General features: G+C 54.2%; 6 protein-coding genes across 6 annotated transcripts; 3 read left to right on the top strand and 3 right to left on the bottom strand.

Annotated features, from left to right (window-relative positions):
* Window positions 1-215: 215 nt before the first annotated feature.
* Window positions 216-945, bottom strand: PHACADRAFT_100358 (uncharacterized protein; the record flags this gene model as incomplete). Its single annotated transcript, XM_007398858.1, has 4 exons — window positions 216-326; window positions 382-623; window positions 676-740; window positions 794-945. The coding sequence occupies 4 exons, from the start codon at window positions 943-945 to the stop codon at window positions 216-218; spliced, it is 570 nt and encodes a 189-aa protein (XP_007398920.1).
* Window positions 946-1,530: 585 nt separating this feature from the next.
* Window positions 1,531-2,602, bottom strand: PHACADRAFT_261084 (uncharacterized protein; the record flags this gene model as incomplete). Its single annotated transcript, XM_007398857.1, has 4 exons — window positions 2,361-2,602; window positions 1,890-2,296; window positions 1,774-1,838; window positions 1,531-1,718 (listed from the first exon to the last, which is right to left on the bottom strand). Coding segments are annotated over exons 1-4 (788 nt in total), but the record flags the coding sequence as incomplete, so codon positions are not given.
* A 1,350-nt stretch (window positions 2,603-3,952) lies between these two features.
* Window positions 3,953-5,671, top strand: PHACADRAFT_198629 (uncharacterized protein; the record flags this gene model as incomplete). Its single annotated transcript, XM_007398856.1, has 13 exons — window positions 3,953-4,099; window positions 4,160-4,228; window positions 4,278-4,325; window positions 4,382-4,405; window positions 4,600-4,647; window positions 4,714-4,764; window positions 4,818-4,870; window positions 4,925-5,051; window positions 5,111-5,167; window positions 5,265-5,378; window positions 5,434-5,506; window positions 5,565-5,572; window positions 5,627-5,671. 13 exons carry the CDS (start codon window positions 3,953-3,955, stop codon window positions 5,669-5,671), a joined length of 864 nt encoding a protein of 287 aa, XP_007398918.1.
* Window positions 5,672-7,132: 1,461 nt separating this feature from the next.
* On the top strand, window positions 7,133-7,633 carry PHACADRAFT_164505 (uncharacterized protein; the record flags this gene model as incomplete). The annotated part of the gene is made up of 1 exon (XM_007398855.1): window positions 7,133-7,633. One exon carries the CDS (start codon window positions 7,133-7,135, stop codon window positions 7,631-7,633), a length of 501 nt encoding a protein of 166 aa, XP_007398917.1.
* A 1,147-nt stretch (window positions 7,634-8,780) lies between these two features.
* PHACADRAFT_176595 (uncharacterized protein) lies at window positions 8,781-12,542 on the bottom strand. Its single transcript, XM_007398854.1, has 6 exons — window positions 12,355-12,542; window positions 12,224-12,289; window positions 11,658-12,168; window positions 11,067-11,603; window positions 10,270-11,014; window positions 8,781-10,213 (listed from the first exon to the last, which is right to left on the bottom strand). Exons 1-6 carry the CDS (start codon window positions 12,467-12,469, stop codon window positions 9,308-9,310), a joined length of 2,880 nt encoding a protein of 959 aa, XP_007398916.1. The 5' UTR covers window positions 12,470-12,542; the 3' UTR covers window positions 8,781-9,307.
* A 261-nt stretch (window positions 12,543-12,803) lies between these two features.
* PHACADRAFT_261078 (uncharacterized protein) lies at window positions 12,804-15,638 on the top strand. Its single transcript, XM_007398853.1, has 2 exons — window positions 12,804-14,874; window positions 14,924-15,638. The coding sequence occupies exons 1-2, from the start codon at window positions 12,978-12,980 to the stop codon at window positions 15,475-15,477; spliced, it is 2,451 nt and encodes an 816-aa protein (XP_007398915.1). The 5' UTR covers window positions 12,804-12,977; the 3' UTR covers window positions 15,478-15,638.
* Window positions 15,639-15,857: the final 219 nt, after the last annotated feature.

The raw sequence follows: 15,857 nt of genomic DNA, 5'->3' as shown, positions 1-15,857 counted from the left end.
TAGACGCTTAAAGGCGCACACCTCCATGACTTGAATATGGTCAGGTTGCTGGCATACATACGGCTTGTGGCAAGGACACATGTGACTGCTACAGCAGAGTTCGTAACAGATACAAGTGCGTCTGGACAGCATTATGTCAGGCTGCTCTTGGACGGTCTCCGACAACACTGCAGTCGCCAATGCGTGAAACCGGGATCAGCCTCCGGCCTTTGCCTTCACCTGTGCTGTCTTCCCTGTCTACGAAATTTCTTTCTTAGCCTCACTAGAGCCTTGCCGAGCTCATTCCGACCCTGGCCGTCGGCGCCGCACCCCCAGAATGAGTCGACCTGGAGCAGAGTCAGCAAGTGTTCGACCGGTTTCAACGTAGCAATTAAGGCCTACAGGGCTATCCTCAATGATGTCCCTTTCTCCTGTGTCAAGCAATAGCTTTTTTAGCTGCGCATTTTGCGTGAACTTGGCCTCCAGGACCTGATCCATGACGCTGATGTTCACGTCGAACCAGTCAGAACGCTGCAGCTTTCGCATCCGCGTGGCCTCTTCCAAAGCTGCGCGCGGAGTGGGTGTCGTTCGGACGCGCTCTGCAAGGTCGGGGCGGGTCGATAAGAACTTGTAGGCTTGGAACACTACAAGATGATTCAGAGCCTGTCGGCAACGACATGCGTCTCGCATACTCACAGTGCTCGGATGTAGGATACAATTTGCCCTGATATTGTATGGGATGTGGCGAAAAGTTAGTAAACCTGCACGAAAGGCGTTATTATCTGCCGCAGACCCATCCGCAGGACCGACGGACTCGTAATAAGGCTCGTCTTTTTTGTAGAACAGGAGAGGCGCCGAATCCCTCCCGGACCGTGCGTCTCGTCGCCGCGGCTTCGGCCACAAATGCTCTGCTGAGATGTATACCAGGAATACGAGAACCGCTAGCAGTAAAACCGGCAGCTCCATGGTAGTCGGGAAGGAAGGAACACCAGGCGATGAACACGCGGCATTTATGCAGTTCAAGTTGAACCTTGCGTCCACGTGCTGATAACGTGTTCCTCAGCTCCGCGATATGGCGTCCTTATACGCTCCTTCGTAAAACTCTTACCCGCGATGAGCATCGAGTCTCAGGAATATATTTTGCGCAGTACTTACCACGACCATTACCTAACTCGGAGCTGAAATCCTACACATTGCAATAAGCACACATAGCATGGTACATCATAAGATAGAGCAAAGCCCTTGGTACGAATAAACAACAGAACCCGCCTTTCTAGAGCATCCACTGGAGACATGAAACACTACAAACGCTCTGAAATCGCACTGTACTCATCGGTTTATCCAGTCTTCTGCGCGTAACTTGTCCCTCAGTCTCATTAAGCACTTCCCAAACTCATTCCTACCCTGTCCGTCCGCACCACTGCCCCAGAACGTGTCCACCTAGAGTGCAACGCCATCAGCGCATGGCACATGGCCGTATCAAATCCCTGCACTCACAGGTCTCTTCTCTATCAGCTCTCTGTTCCCAGTTTTGAGTAGCATGTCCCTGAGGGTCGCATGCTGCCTAAACTTCGCCTCCAGGACGTTGTCCATGATGACCACGTTTACGTTAAACCAGTCTTTCCGCTGTGCGTTGTGAAGTTGCATGGCTTCTTGCTGGGCAGCACTCGGCGTCCTCTGCTTTCGAATGAATTCGGCGATACGCGGATCTGTCCCAAAGAACTTCTGTGCTTGGAAGACTACAACGGCTTGTGAGTACTGTGATTCCAGCTACCCGGTTGGTATGATGCTTACGGTGCTCGGAAGTAGGGTATCGTTTCCCGTTATACCTAACGGAATATGAGGCGAAATTGGTAAACCTGCAATGTCACTCAGCGTCAACGAGCGTCATGTAGTAGGACCCGGCTTACTCAAAGTATAGCTCGTGTCGGTCATAGAAGTAGATGGGGGACCCCGTCTGTGACTGGAAAGGACGTCGCTCAGCCGGTCTTTCAGGGATGACGCAGTCGTCTTGTCCTGCACAAGCGAACACAGGCGGCGCCTCGTGAAAGTGGGATACGCCGACTGGGGTGTCGGCACGAGGCTGAATGGTTGCAACATCGCGAACACGCTCTTGCGCGAGTGCTACGTCCGGCGCCCGCTGTGCATGATCGCGTACTTGCCCACCATGTTCCGCCGCCCATCCGCGCCACGTACCACTGTCCTGCTCTCGCATCAGCCCTCCTTGCGCACGAAGCTTCTCTCTCAGTCTCATCAAAGCCTTCCCGAGCTCGTTTCGGCCCCGCTTGTCTGCGCCGTAGCCCCAGAATGAATCCACCTGTGGTGCAATGTTTCGTTGGTCCCTGTCGTGCGCCGACGAAGCATAAGCAGCAACGACTCACGGGACTTGCTTCAACTAGCTCCCCGTTGCCTGTTGAGAGCAGCATGTCGCGCAGCTGCGGATGTTGCGTGAACTTTGCCTCGAGGACGGCATCCATGTAGCGGATATTCACGTCGAACCAGTCGCTTCGCTGGAGACGGCGGAAGCGCTTGGCTTCCTCCAGGGCCGCTTTTGGTGTGGACTGCATCCGAATTTGTTCTGCCAAGTGTGGCGCTCTGTCGAGGAACTTGTGCGCATGGAACACTGCAACGCGGGATAGATGATTAGTAATATACATATACATATACGTGCCAGCGGTCCTGAGAGGATAAACTACTTACGATGCTCAGAAGTAGGGTATTCCTTTCCGTTGTACCATACCGAGTGAGGTGAGAAGTTGGTGAACCTGAAATCTTGTTCAGCGTCTCGATTCTCCGCAAGATATTCCGGCTCACTCGTAGTATGGTTTGTCTCTGTCGTAGAAGAAAATAGGAGACCGCGTCGCCGAGCTCTCTATGACATTAAGAGCCAGCAAATATTCAATGGTGGATGTCGTATGCAGTACGAGATTCGTGCTTACGGGCCCGATAGCTTGCGTGCGGTGTATTGACGGCTGCGCGGTGATTAGACTCGCCTTGAACGGACAGTCTCCTCCGGCGCTCGCCATCTTTGCGTGGTGGTGAATGCGTCCACTGCTTCATCTAGTTATGCGTGGTTGGCCTGCTTTCCAGAGAGCACAACGCCGCAGCGAGACAGTACTAGTACTAGCCGGTGCTCGACCTACAGTTCCTCGACGGCGACGTACACAGCAAAGCGGTGATGTCATAGCGGACTGGTGTCGCCACGTTAACATGCTGCTTGCATGCTGTAGACGACATGAGAAAAGGCGATGTCGGAGGCAGTGTAATTAGCGCACTATAAATTGAAACCCCGCCATAAGAAGCATAAGAAACGCCAGTAAGCATCCAACTCCGCCTTCAACCATAGACTGTAGTACCAGACTAGTAGGGAGGATCTTCGAGCTCCCGTCGCTCCGCTGTGCAAACCGTGTGTAGCAACACTCCCTTGAACCCAAATACGCCGCTAATAACGCGATATTCTGCAGGCTATTTGGACCCTGCATTAATTTCATTTCCGCCCGTCTGACTCAGGTGCTAGCTGGCCACCCGACCCGTACTGTATCGACTAGTTCGGGTCTGCCTTTGGCACATCTTCCGTCGAATCAGATCCCGTTTCGACAACACCCCAAGTTCAAGGACCCTTGTTAGCATGCTACGGAAGCAGTTACGATAATCATCCAATTCTTCCAGCGATGTCTGTCTTCACGGCGTGCTATAGAAGCAAACCTTACGACCTCGTTCTTCCGACATTATGTACAGCATCGTCTAATCTACCCCGACTTCCGCATACGGTACGGTTTTCCACGCACTCACGGTCTCCACGCACTCACGGCCTCCACGCACTAGCAGCGCGGTTGGGGGCATAGTTCGATACACAACTTGGACGAGCTCTCTTCAGCGGTATGAACGTTATTGATCATAAACTCATCTCTGATGCTATAAGATCTCCAGCGAGCCTAAACGATAGCATCGCGCCTCTCGCTCCGATTTCATCATGAGTTCCAATACCTGCGCTCTCGCCGGCTGCTTTGCCGCTGTCTGGGTCGATCGCAATGGCGTACCGTCACAATATTGCTCTCGCTCGCATATGAGTGCGGCAACTCAGCATCCTCCGCAATCTCAGCAATCTCAGCTCTGCAAGGTATGCCATTGATCTTTGACCCTCCGCCCGCTGACGGCGAACTGAGGCCTGCTTATCCAGAATTGCGGAGTCAAGCCCGTCTTTGTGGAGAATGGCAAAGGTCAGTTCCTGCCAGTGTTCTGCACAGTGGTGAGCCAGTCTGACGTACGTTGTTTGTAGCTCACGACTTCTGTGGCAGAAGATGTGCCAATTCGTACCGTCCGAGTCTAAACAGTGGGCACCATCAGTACGTATCTAGCAACAGCGGTCTTTAGTCCCAAAGCTAAGACGTTCTATCTGCAGGAGCCAGGGCGACATGTGTCTTCTGTAGGTCTCAGCCACTCATTACACCGCTCGCACATTGCATATGCTATGATACAGCTGCAATCAATACCCCAAAATCTTGGTAAACGGGAAACTCAGCGATTTCTGCTCCATGACATGCAAGAACAATGTCTCTAATAGAGGCAAGTCTGGTTTTGTGTATTGAATTTACGCGTACTTGCTAATCGCTACATTAGCGCCGGTTCTTCTCGAAGTGTCATCGTCACATGAGCAATTTAAAAGTGGTGAGCGCAATATCGACAGTATCAAACCCTCTCTTACGCCTTCAACTCGCTTCAGTCGCTAAACAGTTCTACGAGCAGTGGAAGCATCCAAACAAGAAGCGGCCGGAAGTGGTCAAGGTGAGACTGTCGATTGGAAAGCGGAGCATACCGATGTGTTGACCACCGACCAGGTGTACAAAGTATACCCTCAGAACAGTCATATGCAGCGGTTTCAAGCCTACAAGTATGCCTTTCTTTTCGTCTCCTCTGGCTAGACGCTGAGCACTCGATGTGCCAGAGCGAGAGTGCCGGACAACTCCAGAAGACGCTGGCATGGAACAACTCGCCGCTGCCGCATTGGCGACAGCGCACAAAATCTCAACTTTTGCTTTAACGCACAGTGTGCGATGTGTAACATTCTACAGGTCAGCATCGACGTTAGGCATCCTCCCACAGCAATTAACATCATGGCCTGCCACCATAGACTTCGTTCGATTTGTCGAGAGCAGCGCGGGGCCCCGGCAGCTACCAGCGATTCGGCGTAGGTATATATACTTCAGCCACCTCATCAAAGGTCATTGCCTACATTTTTCTCTTGGCGGGTGCGATAATTGATGGTTTTCATCTTTATTTCTAAGGCGGTCGACTACATCGACGAAGCGGGAGGCTCAAGCTACCGGGCAATGATCCTCACTGATGTGACTATGGGCAAGGCGGCTAAGCTCCGCAGTGAGGACAGGACTCTTACTCAGGTGATAACTCTTGCGCGCTGCATAAAGCTGTAGTGCTTAACAGCAACCTTTATAGGCTCCTCCCGGATACGATTCAGTTGTCGGCGAGCCCGGATTTACTTCGTGCGTGAAGTATGACGAGGCTGTTGGTAAGTACGCGACCCCCCTCTGTGGTTTACGGTCTGATATCAAGGCAATGATATCTAGTATACAAGGTAAACTCTTGTGCCCGGTGTTAACTAATGCTGATACCCAGTTGCTGCCGCCAGAACGAGGCTATCCGCCCGCTTTATCTTGTTATCCTCAAACCCTAGTCATTATCTCACTTTGCCCCTCACACATACCGATACGGCTCTCTAAGTTTCACAGCTTTCTTTCGCGGTGCATGCTGTACAAATCATCTGGGCGCTTCATAGTGAGGTCTAGCCGGCTCTCAGACGCAATATATTTCGTGGCCGATACCCGTGTTATGAATCGCCTTTATGTCTGGCAGGATTTGAATGAGAGCGAGCCACTCAGACGAGAGGAAACAAAAGAAACAGCTTTCTGTGGTACATGCGCCAAGCGTGCGCCCGTCCACTACCGTCATCCTCGCGGGATCTCCTCCGTGGGATCTCTTGTCAACTAGAATACGTTCAAATATAGCATCGCCCGTCTTTTATCCAAAAAGTAGAGAGTGCCGTGTACTCCGTATTTTTTCAGCCATTTCAACCTGTTTCCGGCCAGTGGTCCTTCTCCCGCCAGCAGGTATTTACAGTCATGCGAGCCTGAGGTTGGTAACAAGTGTATAGGTGTTCAGCAGAGCTGGAAACGCAATAACCATCGGTGTCGTACTAATGGCCTGCGAAAGGTGATTTCTCCTGGTGAGTTTGACGGTCCGGGAAGCCTGGTCATAATAAGGAGGTACAGCTCCCGAAGGTGCGTCCCCGAGGTGCCTGCTGTCATGATTCACATATCGGAATCACAAGGGCTTGAAACGCAACTCAGAATGTGCAAAATACTGTATCATGTCCTGCTTGCCGGATTAGTTCTTGTGAGTATATTACGTTCCGATCTCGCCGTGATGAATTCACGATAGAATATACTCATATCAATTGCTGAATCGATGGAAAAGACGGACGGATTAAAGCTCGATGTGGAAAGCTAGTGAACGTATGCACACCCTTGCTTGCCGCGGCCTGGTACGGAAAGTCCCGAGATTTTGACGCTGTGCTCCGCGAACCGCGGGGATGTGGGCTAGGAGTGCTTGCGAAGACCCTGTAGGCACAGACGGTAAGGTGAGGAATGAGCTTATGACACGGTGCATAGCACTCGTGTAAATGCTCTTGCCTCTAACATGCAATGGAGAATGGCCGCGATTGAATGATTCAAGCACACGCACATTGACCCCAAAACACACTGGGCGACATTGTAGGCCCTTATCAGCGCGCCGCAGAAGCTAACCTAGTATTTCCCTATGTTCCTCCCCCAGCTATCATGCGGCGTTGGGCTGTGTTGAACCCTGGGACCGATAGAAGCACACGATGGATGAGTGGCTGCAGCTGCCCGCGCCATTACACGTCAGCTGGTGTTTTCACGTTCTAAAACGCGGTTACAGCGAGTCTTCCGATGCAGAAGCTTCTGAATCTTGGCACCGCAGGACAGCTGAGGCTGATTATCCGGATATGGCTTCGTGTCGGATCCTATTGAACAAAGTCTAACTCAGGCACTATAAACTACATGACGAGGTGAAGAAAAAATCTGTACCTTGCACTTGAACTCCTACGCTTTTCAACATGAATTCCGCTAGTGCATGCGCCTATCCAGGCTGCTCTTCCCCTGTCTGGGTAGACAGCAATGGCAGGCCATCTCAGTGCTGCTCGCGTTCGCACATGATGGCGATGAAGGCCCAACAACCCCCACCACAGCAGTATCGGACTCAGCAGCCTCCAACACAGCAGCATCAGAATCAGCAGCCCCCGTATCAGCAGCCCCCGTATCAACAGCCCCCGTATCAGCAGCCCCTGTATCAGCAGCCCCCGACCCACCGGCAGCAGCCTTCGGCTCAGCAGCCTTCATATCAGCAACCTCCCACCCACTGGCAGCAGCCTCCAGCTCAACAGCCCCCGAGTCAGCAGCCCCCGACACATTGGCAGCAGCCTTTGACTCAACAGCATCAGGCTCAGCAGCCTCAGCCCCAGAACGCCAGGGCTCAACAGCCTCAGGCTCAGGCTCGGCTCTGCAAGGTACGTAGTAACGGTCCTGTGACGTCTCGTAATTGGACGTGTGCTGAATAATATTCTCTTAGAATTGTAGAGCCAGGCCAGTTTTCATAGATCACAGCGGAGGTCAGTACATGGTCCAAACCACAGCCAATCTGACATGTACCATGTTTAGTTCATGACTTCTGTGGTCGTACTTGCGCGAATGCATACCGTCAAAGCGGAAAGACCGGCTAACTGGTAAGGTTTGGTTTCGAGAGTGCTTTGGCATTTATACTTACATATTCTGCCTCGGGATAGAGGCTGAAGCTTGCGCGTGGCCTTCGTAAAGATCAGCCGCCACATGTATCTCTGCACTGAGACTGCTCAAAACGCAAGGGATAGTACATGAGCGTACTGTAGTAGGGTTACGTCAGACGGTTGACCAAGCTGAAGAATTGCTATCTCGCTTCATACCCGTTGCCACTGTGCCTATCGTTCTAAATATCTCTGGTCCCGTTTCCGTCTCATTTCAATCGCATTCAAGTTCGCTTCTATAACCGAATTCAAATTCGACTGCATTCAGACTCGCTCCGGCGGAGATCGTAATCCGGTTTATCTAAGCGAATGGACGTGCCAGTGACCGAAGATTTAGCGGAGAGTATCTATGAAAAATTAAAAAGAGCACCATTGCTATCCATACGGTACGGAGCAGGTACGAGCCTCTGACTCATCCACTGCGTCCGCTTCAATTCATGTATGCAGCATGCTGACCCCAAAGCAGTTTAGCTATCCCGCACTTAGACTCGCTAACTTTTCCATCATGAGCTCCCCCAACACATGCGCTCACCCAGGCTGCTCCTCGCCCGTCTGGGTAGATAGTCATGGAAAACAGTGGCAGTTTTGCTCACGTTCACACATGGTAGCTCTGAAAACTCGGCAGCCCCAGCTTCTGGCGCAGACCCAGCTCTGCAAGGCATGCTAATAGTTTCTCGACGTCTGGATGCATGCTGAGGCACGTTGATCTAGAACTGTGGAGCTAGCCCGGTCTATATAGAAGGCGATAGAGGTCGGAAGCATCTTCTCCTAAACCACAGCTAATCTGATGTAAGCCATTTTCAGTCCACGATTTCTGCGGTCGCACTTGCGCGAATACGTATCGCTAAGGCGGAAGTATCGCCCACCGAGAGATATCAGTAGGTGTCGATCCTGCCAGTACTTTAACTCTGATATTGATTCGACTATATTCAGACGGATAATTAGTTCACCCCACACTTGTGCTCGTGTCCGAGATCCTGTCGTACTCCTTACCTAATGCTTGTACTCTCCTCTGTATCTCGTTTCCATTGTATTCTCTTCTGCTCTTCGTTCTCTCTACATCACTAGATTCTCCTAGATGGGGCCCGGCTATAATCTGAAGTTGGCCCGTCACTTAGCCTTGGTCTCTGAGCCCTGTGCTTTGTACATCGGCTATCCGTCACACAGACTGCCACATGCAATTCAAAGTTCTTGACTTTGTTTCCTGTGCACGAGTACAGCCGGTAGCACATCGTATACATACATTGCCATGCATTGATCGGGGAGACAGAGACAATGAGAATAGTAGAGGAGAAAACGAAAAAAGAGCAAAAAAAGAGGAGAGCTATCGAGAGAGATGACAGGACAGACAAAAGAAAAGCAACGATCAAGCGCGAGTCACGACAGAATGACAAGAGACAATCATGTTACTGTGAGGTCCAACAGTCAACCCACGCACTGCGGGTCACATACTTACTGCCAGTAGCCTTGCTGCCTGGGCTGGTACGAGTAAAAGCTACCATCGGAGGAGCCTTGCGGGTAGCCGAGGTGTGCTTGGGGACCCTGACCTTGCGGCTGGTGCTGCTGGCTCTGCGCACCCTGGGGGCCCTGCCCAGCATTGCTGAAGCGCTGACCGTAGAACCCGCCTTGGGGCTGCTGGCCACCCCGACCACCCTGCTGTTGAGCACCCTGGCTGACACCGGTACCAACGTCCTTCGCGTTGCTCCCGTACGGCTTGTACGCGGCCTCAGGTGAGCCGCCGCTGCGCTGACCAAGGGGCGCGCCTGACGAGGGGCCCGAGCTCTGGCCGAGACCCATGAAGCCCTGCATACCCTGGCCGCTACCGCCGTATAGCTGCTTGCCGTAGTCGTTCGAGGGAAGGCCGCTCACGCTCTGACCGTGCCCGTGCTGGTAATCAATGTCACCATAGGGTGACGACGAGTGCTGTTGGCCATACAGACCCTGGCCGTACGGTGACTGCGGCTGCACGGAGCTCGGCGCCTGCTTGCTCGCGGGGGAGGGAGCAGACTGAGGGCCTGGCGGACCTTGGAAGACGGTCGGGTACTTGACGAAAGGCTGGGGAACAGAGTAACCGGAGCTGTATGGGGAGCCGTAATACTGGTTCTGCGGGTAGGGAGTGTAGTAATATGGAAGGGGTGGAGGGTAGCCCTGTTGAGGACCTTGTGCACCAGGCTGACCCTGGCTGCCGGACTGACCGGACTGAGGGAGCTGCTGCGACGGCTGGGTACTGGAAGGGGGCAGGCCGGGGGCAGCATGAGGCTGCTGCTGAGGAGCACCAGGGAGGCCCTTGATGTCATCGTGACCGAGCATATTACGGTTACTGAACCCGGTCTGTCCAGAGTAAGAGTCATAGAAGTTCTGAAAGTCGACGAGGTAAGCGAAAGTGAAATGTCATGAACGCTAACAAAACGTACCCTCTGGTTCTCTCCGTATGGGTAATCTCCTCCGCCAAATCCACCAAGGTGCGAGCTTTGATTCTGATGACCAAGTTGTCCAGAGAGCTGGCCGAAGGACCCGTAGGGCCCATCCTGACTTTGGGAGGCGGACACAGGTGGAGTCGCGGTGTGGAAATATGGTGGTTCCTGCTGTCGGAAGTACGAAGAATGGCCGCCGAGACTCTGCTGAGGCGCAGGCGCAGCGTGCGGTGACTGGGCCGCGGCGTGGTTCTGATCGAGGTGGCTCGCCAAACCATGTTGTGAGTACTGCTGGTGCTGCTGGGAGAGCAGGCCTTGCGACTGAGCAGGCTGCTGAGGGTGCTGCTGGGACGGCAGTGAGGGCGGGGCAGCGGGGATGCTGTGCGAGTAGGACGAGATGTTGGAGGCGGAGGCAGAAGATTGAGGCTGAGCAGAGACTTGAGCGGGGAGGGCAGGCTGCGACAGGGATGTTTGCAGGCTAGCAGGGGCTTGAAGCTGAGCAGCGGACGAGAGCTGAACAGGCGGAGAGACTTGGGCGGGTTGCTGCTGCTGCTGAGCTTGCTGGGGAATGCCTTGCTGGAAAAGACTGCCGTTCAACGATGTTTGAGCCGGAGGCGTAGTAGCAACAGATGTAGATTCCTGTGGCTGAGCTGGAATTGGCAGAGCAGGTGGCAGAGCGGGCGCCTCCGATACAGCGGCGGGCTCCGCCGCACGCAGGGCTGTTGGCTCGGCGGAGACATCTTGGCTGCAATGAAGTATGGGCGTTGGATGATAGATAAGACTAGCGAAACACTCACGTCGAGTCGAGGTCATCACCGCCAAGGCTCAAGCTACCGAACTGCATGCCGACCTTCTCTAGAGTGCCAAAGCTGCCACTTGGCATGATGACAGCTTGGTCGGGCTTGAACTTGTGCCTATGGGCAGCGGAAGTTGGCCTTGTGTGCTGAGCGGGTGTAGCAGGCTTGACAGGAGCGGGAGCCTGCACCGGTTCTTGCTTCGCTGCTGATGGTTGGACTTGTGCAGGCAGAACAGGCGGAACCTCGGGTTCTGCGGCAGGAGTTGGAGCGACCTCTTCCTCCTCCGCTTTCGGCTCTTCCTGAACGGCAGGCTCTGCGGGCTTCGCCGTGGGCTCGTCGTCCCAAGTGGGCGCCTGTACGGTAGTCGGTTCCTCCCAGCCCTGTGCAGCAGACTCTGACTGAGGCTCTGATTGTACCGGTTCAGGTGCAGGAGCGGGTTGTGATGGTGTTGGTTGGGTGGCAGGGGAGGGTGGTGCAGGCGCAGCTGCTGGTGCAGGCGCAGGAGCGGGTGCCGGAGGTGTCGGCTTTTCTTGAGGTCTAACGCATCAAGCTATAGTTAGTTGGATCGCTACAGCTACGGTCAAAACATACTTAGCGATCTGCGCCCAAGATAGCTTAGAGGTAGCGGGAGTCTTCGTGAATTTGACGAGGGGATGAGAAGGCTGAGAAGGGGCTGCAGGGGAAGCAGGAGGGGCAGAACCATTGGTGGCGGTATCTCCTCCCCATGTAGCGGGTGTGCTTGTATTCTCGGAGACGGGCTCAGCAGCAGGAGCGTCCTGTACCGGCTTAGCTCCGTTCACATCAGCAGCCGAATCGACTGCTGGAGCTTCCTCCTCTATCTTCTGGGCTACATCCTCATCACCCTTACTAGGACCGTGCTTGGCGTGACGGCCGTTGGTCTCTTGGTGTCCTCCCCGGATGAATGCACCACGAGCAGCACCGCCCCGCCCAGGTCCACCCCTTCCACCACGACCGCCCTTGCCACCGCGGAAGTCACCACGTTCTTGCTTGGCTGCGTGGTCCTTGGACTGAGTCTGAGGAACACCGGCGGTTGACTTCTTGTCCTTCTTGCGCTGGACAGCACCCCACTGCTCGGCATGACCTGCAATTGCTACGTGTTGAGAGCTGATGACGTCTGCAGAAAGTGCAGGACTCGCCTTCAGAAATTCTGAGTACCGCAAGGTCAACGTCGCCGTTTACATCAAGCAGGGCCGATTGAATGTCTTTGCAAATCAGGGGAAGAAGTCAGGACGTCTGGTCGCATACCCTCACGACACTCTCTATTCACCTTCATTCGACCATGCAGGGAACAGCTCTTGTATCTGCTGGGTTTGCTTGCGGAACTTTTCAGGAACTGCCTCTGCAGGGGCCTGGGGCCTGCGGTAAGTGGACGAATTGTACATTCTGGACGGAACTCGTGTGTTTGCTGCACGGTGCAAAACAAGTTTGACGGTGGAAGGAGCGAGCTGAGTTTGGAAATCCACTTCGGTGGCGTCACAAGCACAGGCTTGATTTATCCCGGGCCGAAATTATTACTTTTTCGCCGAAGGTAACATGCTGCTTGCCAATATGAGATGCTGCCGGCCGAAAATAAGCTTTTTTGCCGGGATAGCTTACTATCTGCCGGAGCTACTTATTTAACTCTCATTACACCTCCGGGCCCCGGGGTTGTCATGCGAAATTGCGCCCAAATCCTCGACCCTCTTACGCTCATGTCTCTGTCCCTCGTTGCCATCACAGCTGTCGAACGAACCGCCTGACGATTTCTGACAACTACTGGCTTGACTCACCTGCCGAGTCTTGTCGTGTTTTCTCCCATTTTTTCTGGTCATATTTATTCCTGCAAGCCTGCTCAGTTCTAGTGGCTACTCGCACCAGCACAGCCTTTCCTGAACCCTCAGTGCACTCACGATGCAGTCTAAACGCCCGCCAAACCTTTCGCTCCAGATTGGACAGCGACCTCCTGCGCGAACTGTAATAGAGCTGCCCACTCCCGTAGAAGAACCGGTCGATAACACCCAGGCTCATGAGGAGGAATATAGGTCTTCGTCTCCTTCATCAAGTTCGTCAGGATCCCAGGATGCGTTCCTCTTGAATACAGGAGAGGAGAACGACTTTGATTCGGACGACCTGTCAAAGGATCTCGCTGTACTGGAGCAGCTGCGACGAAGCGTGCACAAGAACCTTCGTCTGCGTCCCATTCGCTCAGCCTCTGGATCCATGCGCAGTCAACACACACCTGAGCTGGGTGCACCCTCTTCGCAGTCTTCAGACTCTCCTCTCGAGTCCATCACCGACGTCGTCCGCCAACGAACACCGAGTCCTGATTCTGCTTTCAGCCCCGCGAGTGCGTACTTCACCCCGCTTACAGAGTTCGGAGCGACACCCATCAGTGCCCTGTACCATTCCCGCCATACTTCGCTCGATTTCCAAGTCCTCCAAGCGCAGATGCAGCAGCCAGCGAAGCCTACCTCGTCTGGTCAGGGCGTTAGTCCTGCGCTTCTCCTTGCTAGGCTTTCCACGCCTACCCGTCCATTACTCATCGATACCCGGCCAGTGGCGGCTTTCATGCGGCTGCACATACCACAAAGCGTGAACCTCGCTATTCCATCCCTTATCCTCCGCCGCTCACGAAAACCGGCTAATGCCTTCCATACCCTCGAGGCGCTGCGCCAGTATATCACCACGGAGGATGGCAAGCATGTCTGGGATGATCTGATGGCTGGGCACGACTGGGACGGAGATGTGATTGTGTATGACGAGATCATGCTGCAGAAGGATCGGAGTAACCACCAGGCCACCGCTTGGGCAATCATGGAACTCGTCACACCGCTCTTAGTCCATGGTAGCGTGGACTTTCTTGAGGGTGGCTTTGCTGCAGCGCGCACCCACCTGTACCTGTCTGAACGCATGGTGTCGAGCCCAGAGACACCTGATCCCCCGGATACCGCACCGGAGCTGAGTTCTGCCCCAGTCCTATCCTCGAGTATCGCCACTAGCTCTAAAAAGCCTACACTTGCCATAGGGCTGGCGCAACTGGACACAATCGTCGCCTCGCGCTGCACGAAGTTACCAGAGATCGAGCAGCCCACTCCGTCACCTCAACCTCTCATGCCCGCCGCCATCAACTCATGGAACGTGCTCGACGACTACGCTAGTCCTTCTCCCGCACCCTCTGCCACCGTTTTCTCTCGCCCACAGCCCCCTCGCAGGCCGAGCATACCAACTCTCCGTCGGATCGATACCGAACGAACAACGCCGCTGCCAAAGTTGCAGGTTCCAATAGGGCAGTTGAGGTCGAATACCCTTCCTGCTCCCAGTAGCGCCAGATCCCGCTCCCGTTCGCCTTCACATCTCACTCTTGTATACTCCAATCTCTCCCCGCCGCCACTTTCGGCGCTCCTATCTCCTCCAAACCCTTCATATGGCCATCTCCCGCCACCCTCGCCGTCATATGCACAGCCTATGACACCGCACTCGCCACGCACGCCAATGCCGCGTTCACCTGCGACTGCGCGCGCAGAGCTAGATCAGCCGCCGACGACGGAAGAGCCGTTCCCGGAGTTCAGTGTGTCCACAATCCTTCCCAATTTCCTTTTCCTCGGTCCAGAGCCCGCATTGGAAGAGCATGTCGAGATGCTACTCGCGAACGGGGTGAAACGCATCATCAACATCGCAGCCGAGTGCGATGACGACCATGGTCTGCGGCTCAGAGAGCGCTTCGAGCGCTATGCGCACATACCAATGCGCGATACGGTCGAGGAAGATAACATCACTCGGGGTGTGCGAGAAGCGTGCACGTTCCTCGGTAAGTTCACGTTACGTATATTTCTCGTCTCTTCTGACATCGCTTTCAGACGACGCACGCCTCCACTCTGCACCGACTTACGTCCACTGCAAGGCTGGCAAATCACGATCGGTCACGGCAGTAATGGCTTACCTCATACATGCAAACCACTGGACGTTATCGCGCGCATACACCTTTGTCCTCGAGCGGCGCAAGGGCATCTCGCCTAATATTGGCTTCGTTTCCGAGCTAATGACGTTTGAGGAGCAGGAGCTCGGCAGCAAGTCCGTCGGAGTCGTCAAGATGACGCCCTCGGAGACCGACAGCGACTCGGCGCAGGCGGGTGGTGGCCCAACGATGGCGGGCAACTATTCCGTCGCACTCGGTGGCCGACGGCCGCAACACTTGCGCGAGAGCCTGCCGCCGGCGTTCTCTGCGCAACACTCGCTGAACCTGGTGCCGATGTTTCAGGACGCACAGCTGGGTGACTCGCAGCAGGAGCTTGAGATCAAGGACGCGGATGGGCGCTACCGCCACGCGCGGCGCGCGCCCGTAAACGAGACGACGCTGCAGCCGATGCGACGCGTGAGTAAGGCTGGGCTGGAGAGTGCTGTCTATTTATGAGTCGGCGCACGTCGACATTTCTTCCATTCGTTTGTGTGTCTGCTTTGCACTATCACATATACCCTCGCACGTCGCTGTTGTCTTTTTGCTGCATAAGGTCACTACTATTCTTCTTCTCATGTATGTGTCCTATTAATATCGCAATTCGAGGAGTATTGGAGGCGAAAGAGATTCCGATTATTGAATGTACGTGGGATGGCTGTTAGCGACGACAGCAGGTAGAGCTTTGTTACGTGTATCCCCATACGCCTTGCGGTGCACCCTGGAGCCCTCGGAGATGTGACACTGCGGTGACGTATCCTAGGCTGCTTGTAGGATCATTAAATTCGCTACGGAATGCCATGGACGTCTTGAGTGAATCAAGTCCCATTTTTTTTTCT

The sequence above is a fragment of the Phanerochaete carnosa genome (assembly GCF_000300595.1).
Source record: "Phanerochaete carnosa HHB-10118-sp unplaced genomic scaffold PHACAscaffold_8, whole genome shotgun sequence".
Classification (NCBI taxonomy): Eukaryota; Fungi; Basidiomycota; class Agaricomycetes; order Polyporales; family Phanerochaetaceae; genus Phanerochaete; species Phanerochaete carnosa.
This window is presented reverse-complemented; position numbering and strand designations above follow the sequence as displayed.

Excerpts from the sequence above, each read along its gene's own strand:
- PHACADRAFT_261078 (XM_007398853.1), top strand. The coding sequence starts at position 12,978 with ATGCAGTCTAAACGCCCGCCAAACCTTTCGCTCCAGATTGGACAGCGA. Across the intron at positions 14,875-14,923 it reads AGAAGCGTGCACGTTCCTCG|ACGACGCACGCCTCCACTCT; the intron begins GTAAGTTCACGT and ends CATCGCTTTCAG.
- PHACADRAFT_176595 (XM_007398854.1), bottom strand. The coding sequence starts at position 12,469 with ATGTACAATTCGTCCACTTACCGCAGGCCCCAGGCCCCTGCAGAGGCA. Across the intron at positions 12,290-12,354 it reads CCCTGCATGGTCGAATGAAG|ACATTCAATCGGCCCTGCTT; the intron begins GTGAATAGAGAG and ends TGATTTGCAAAG. Across the intron at positions 12,169-12,223 it reads GGTACTCAGAATTTCTGAAG|GTCATGCCGAGCAGTGGGGT; the intron begins GCGAGTCCTGCA and ends TAGCAATTGCAG.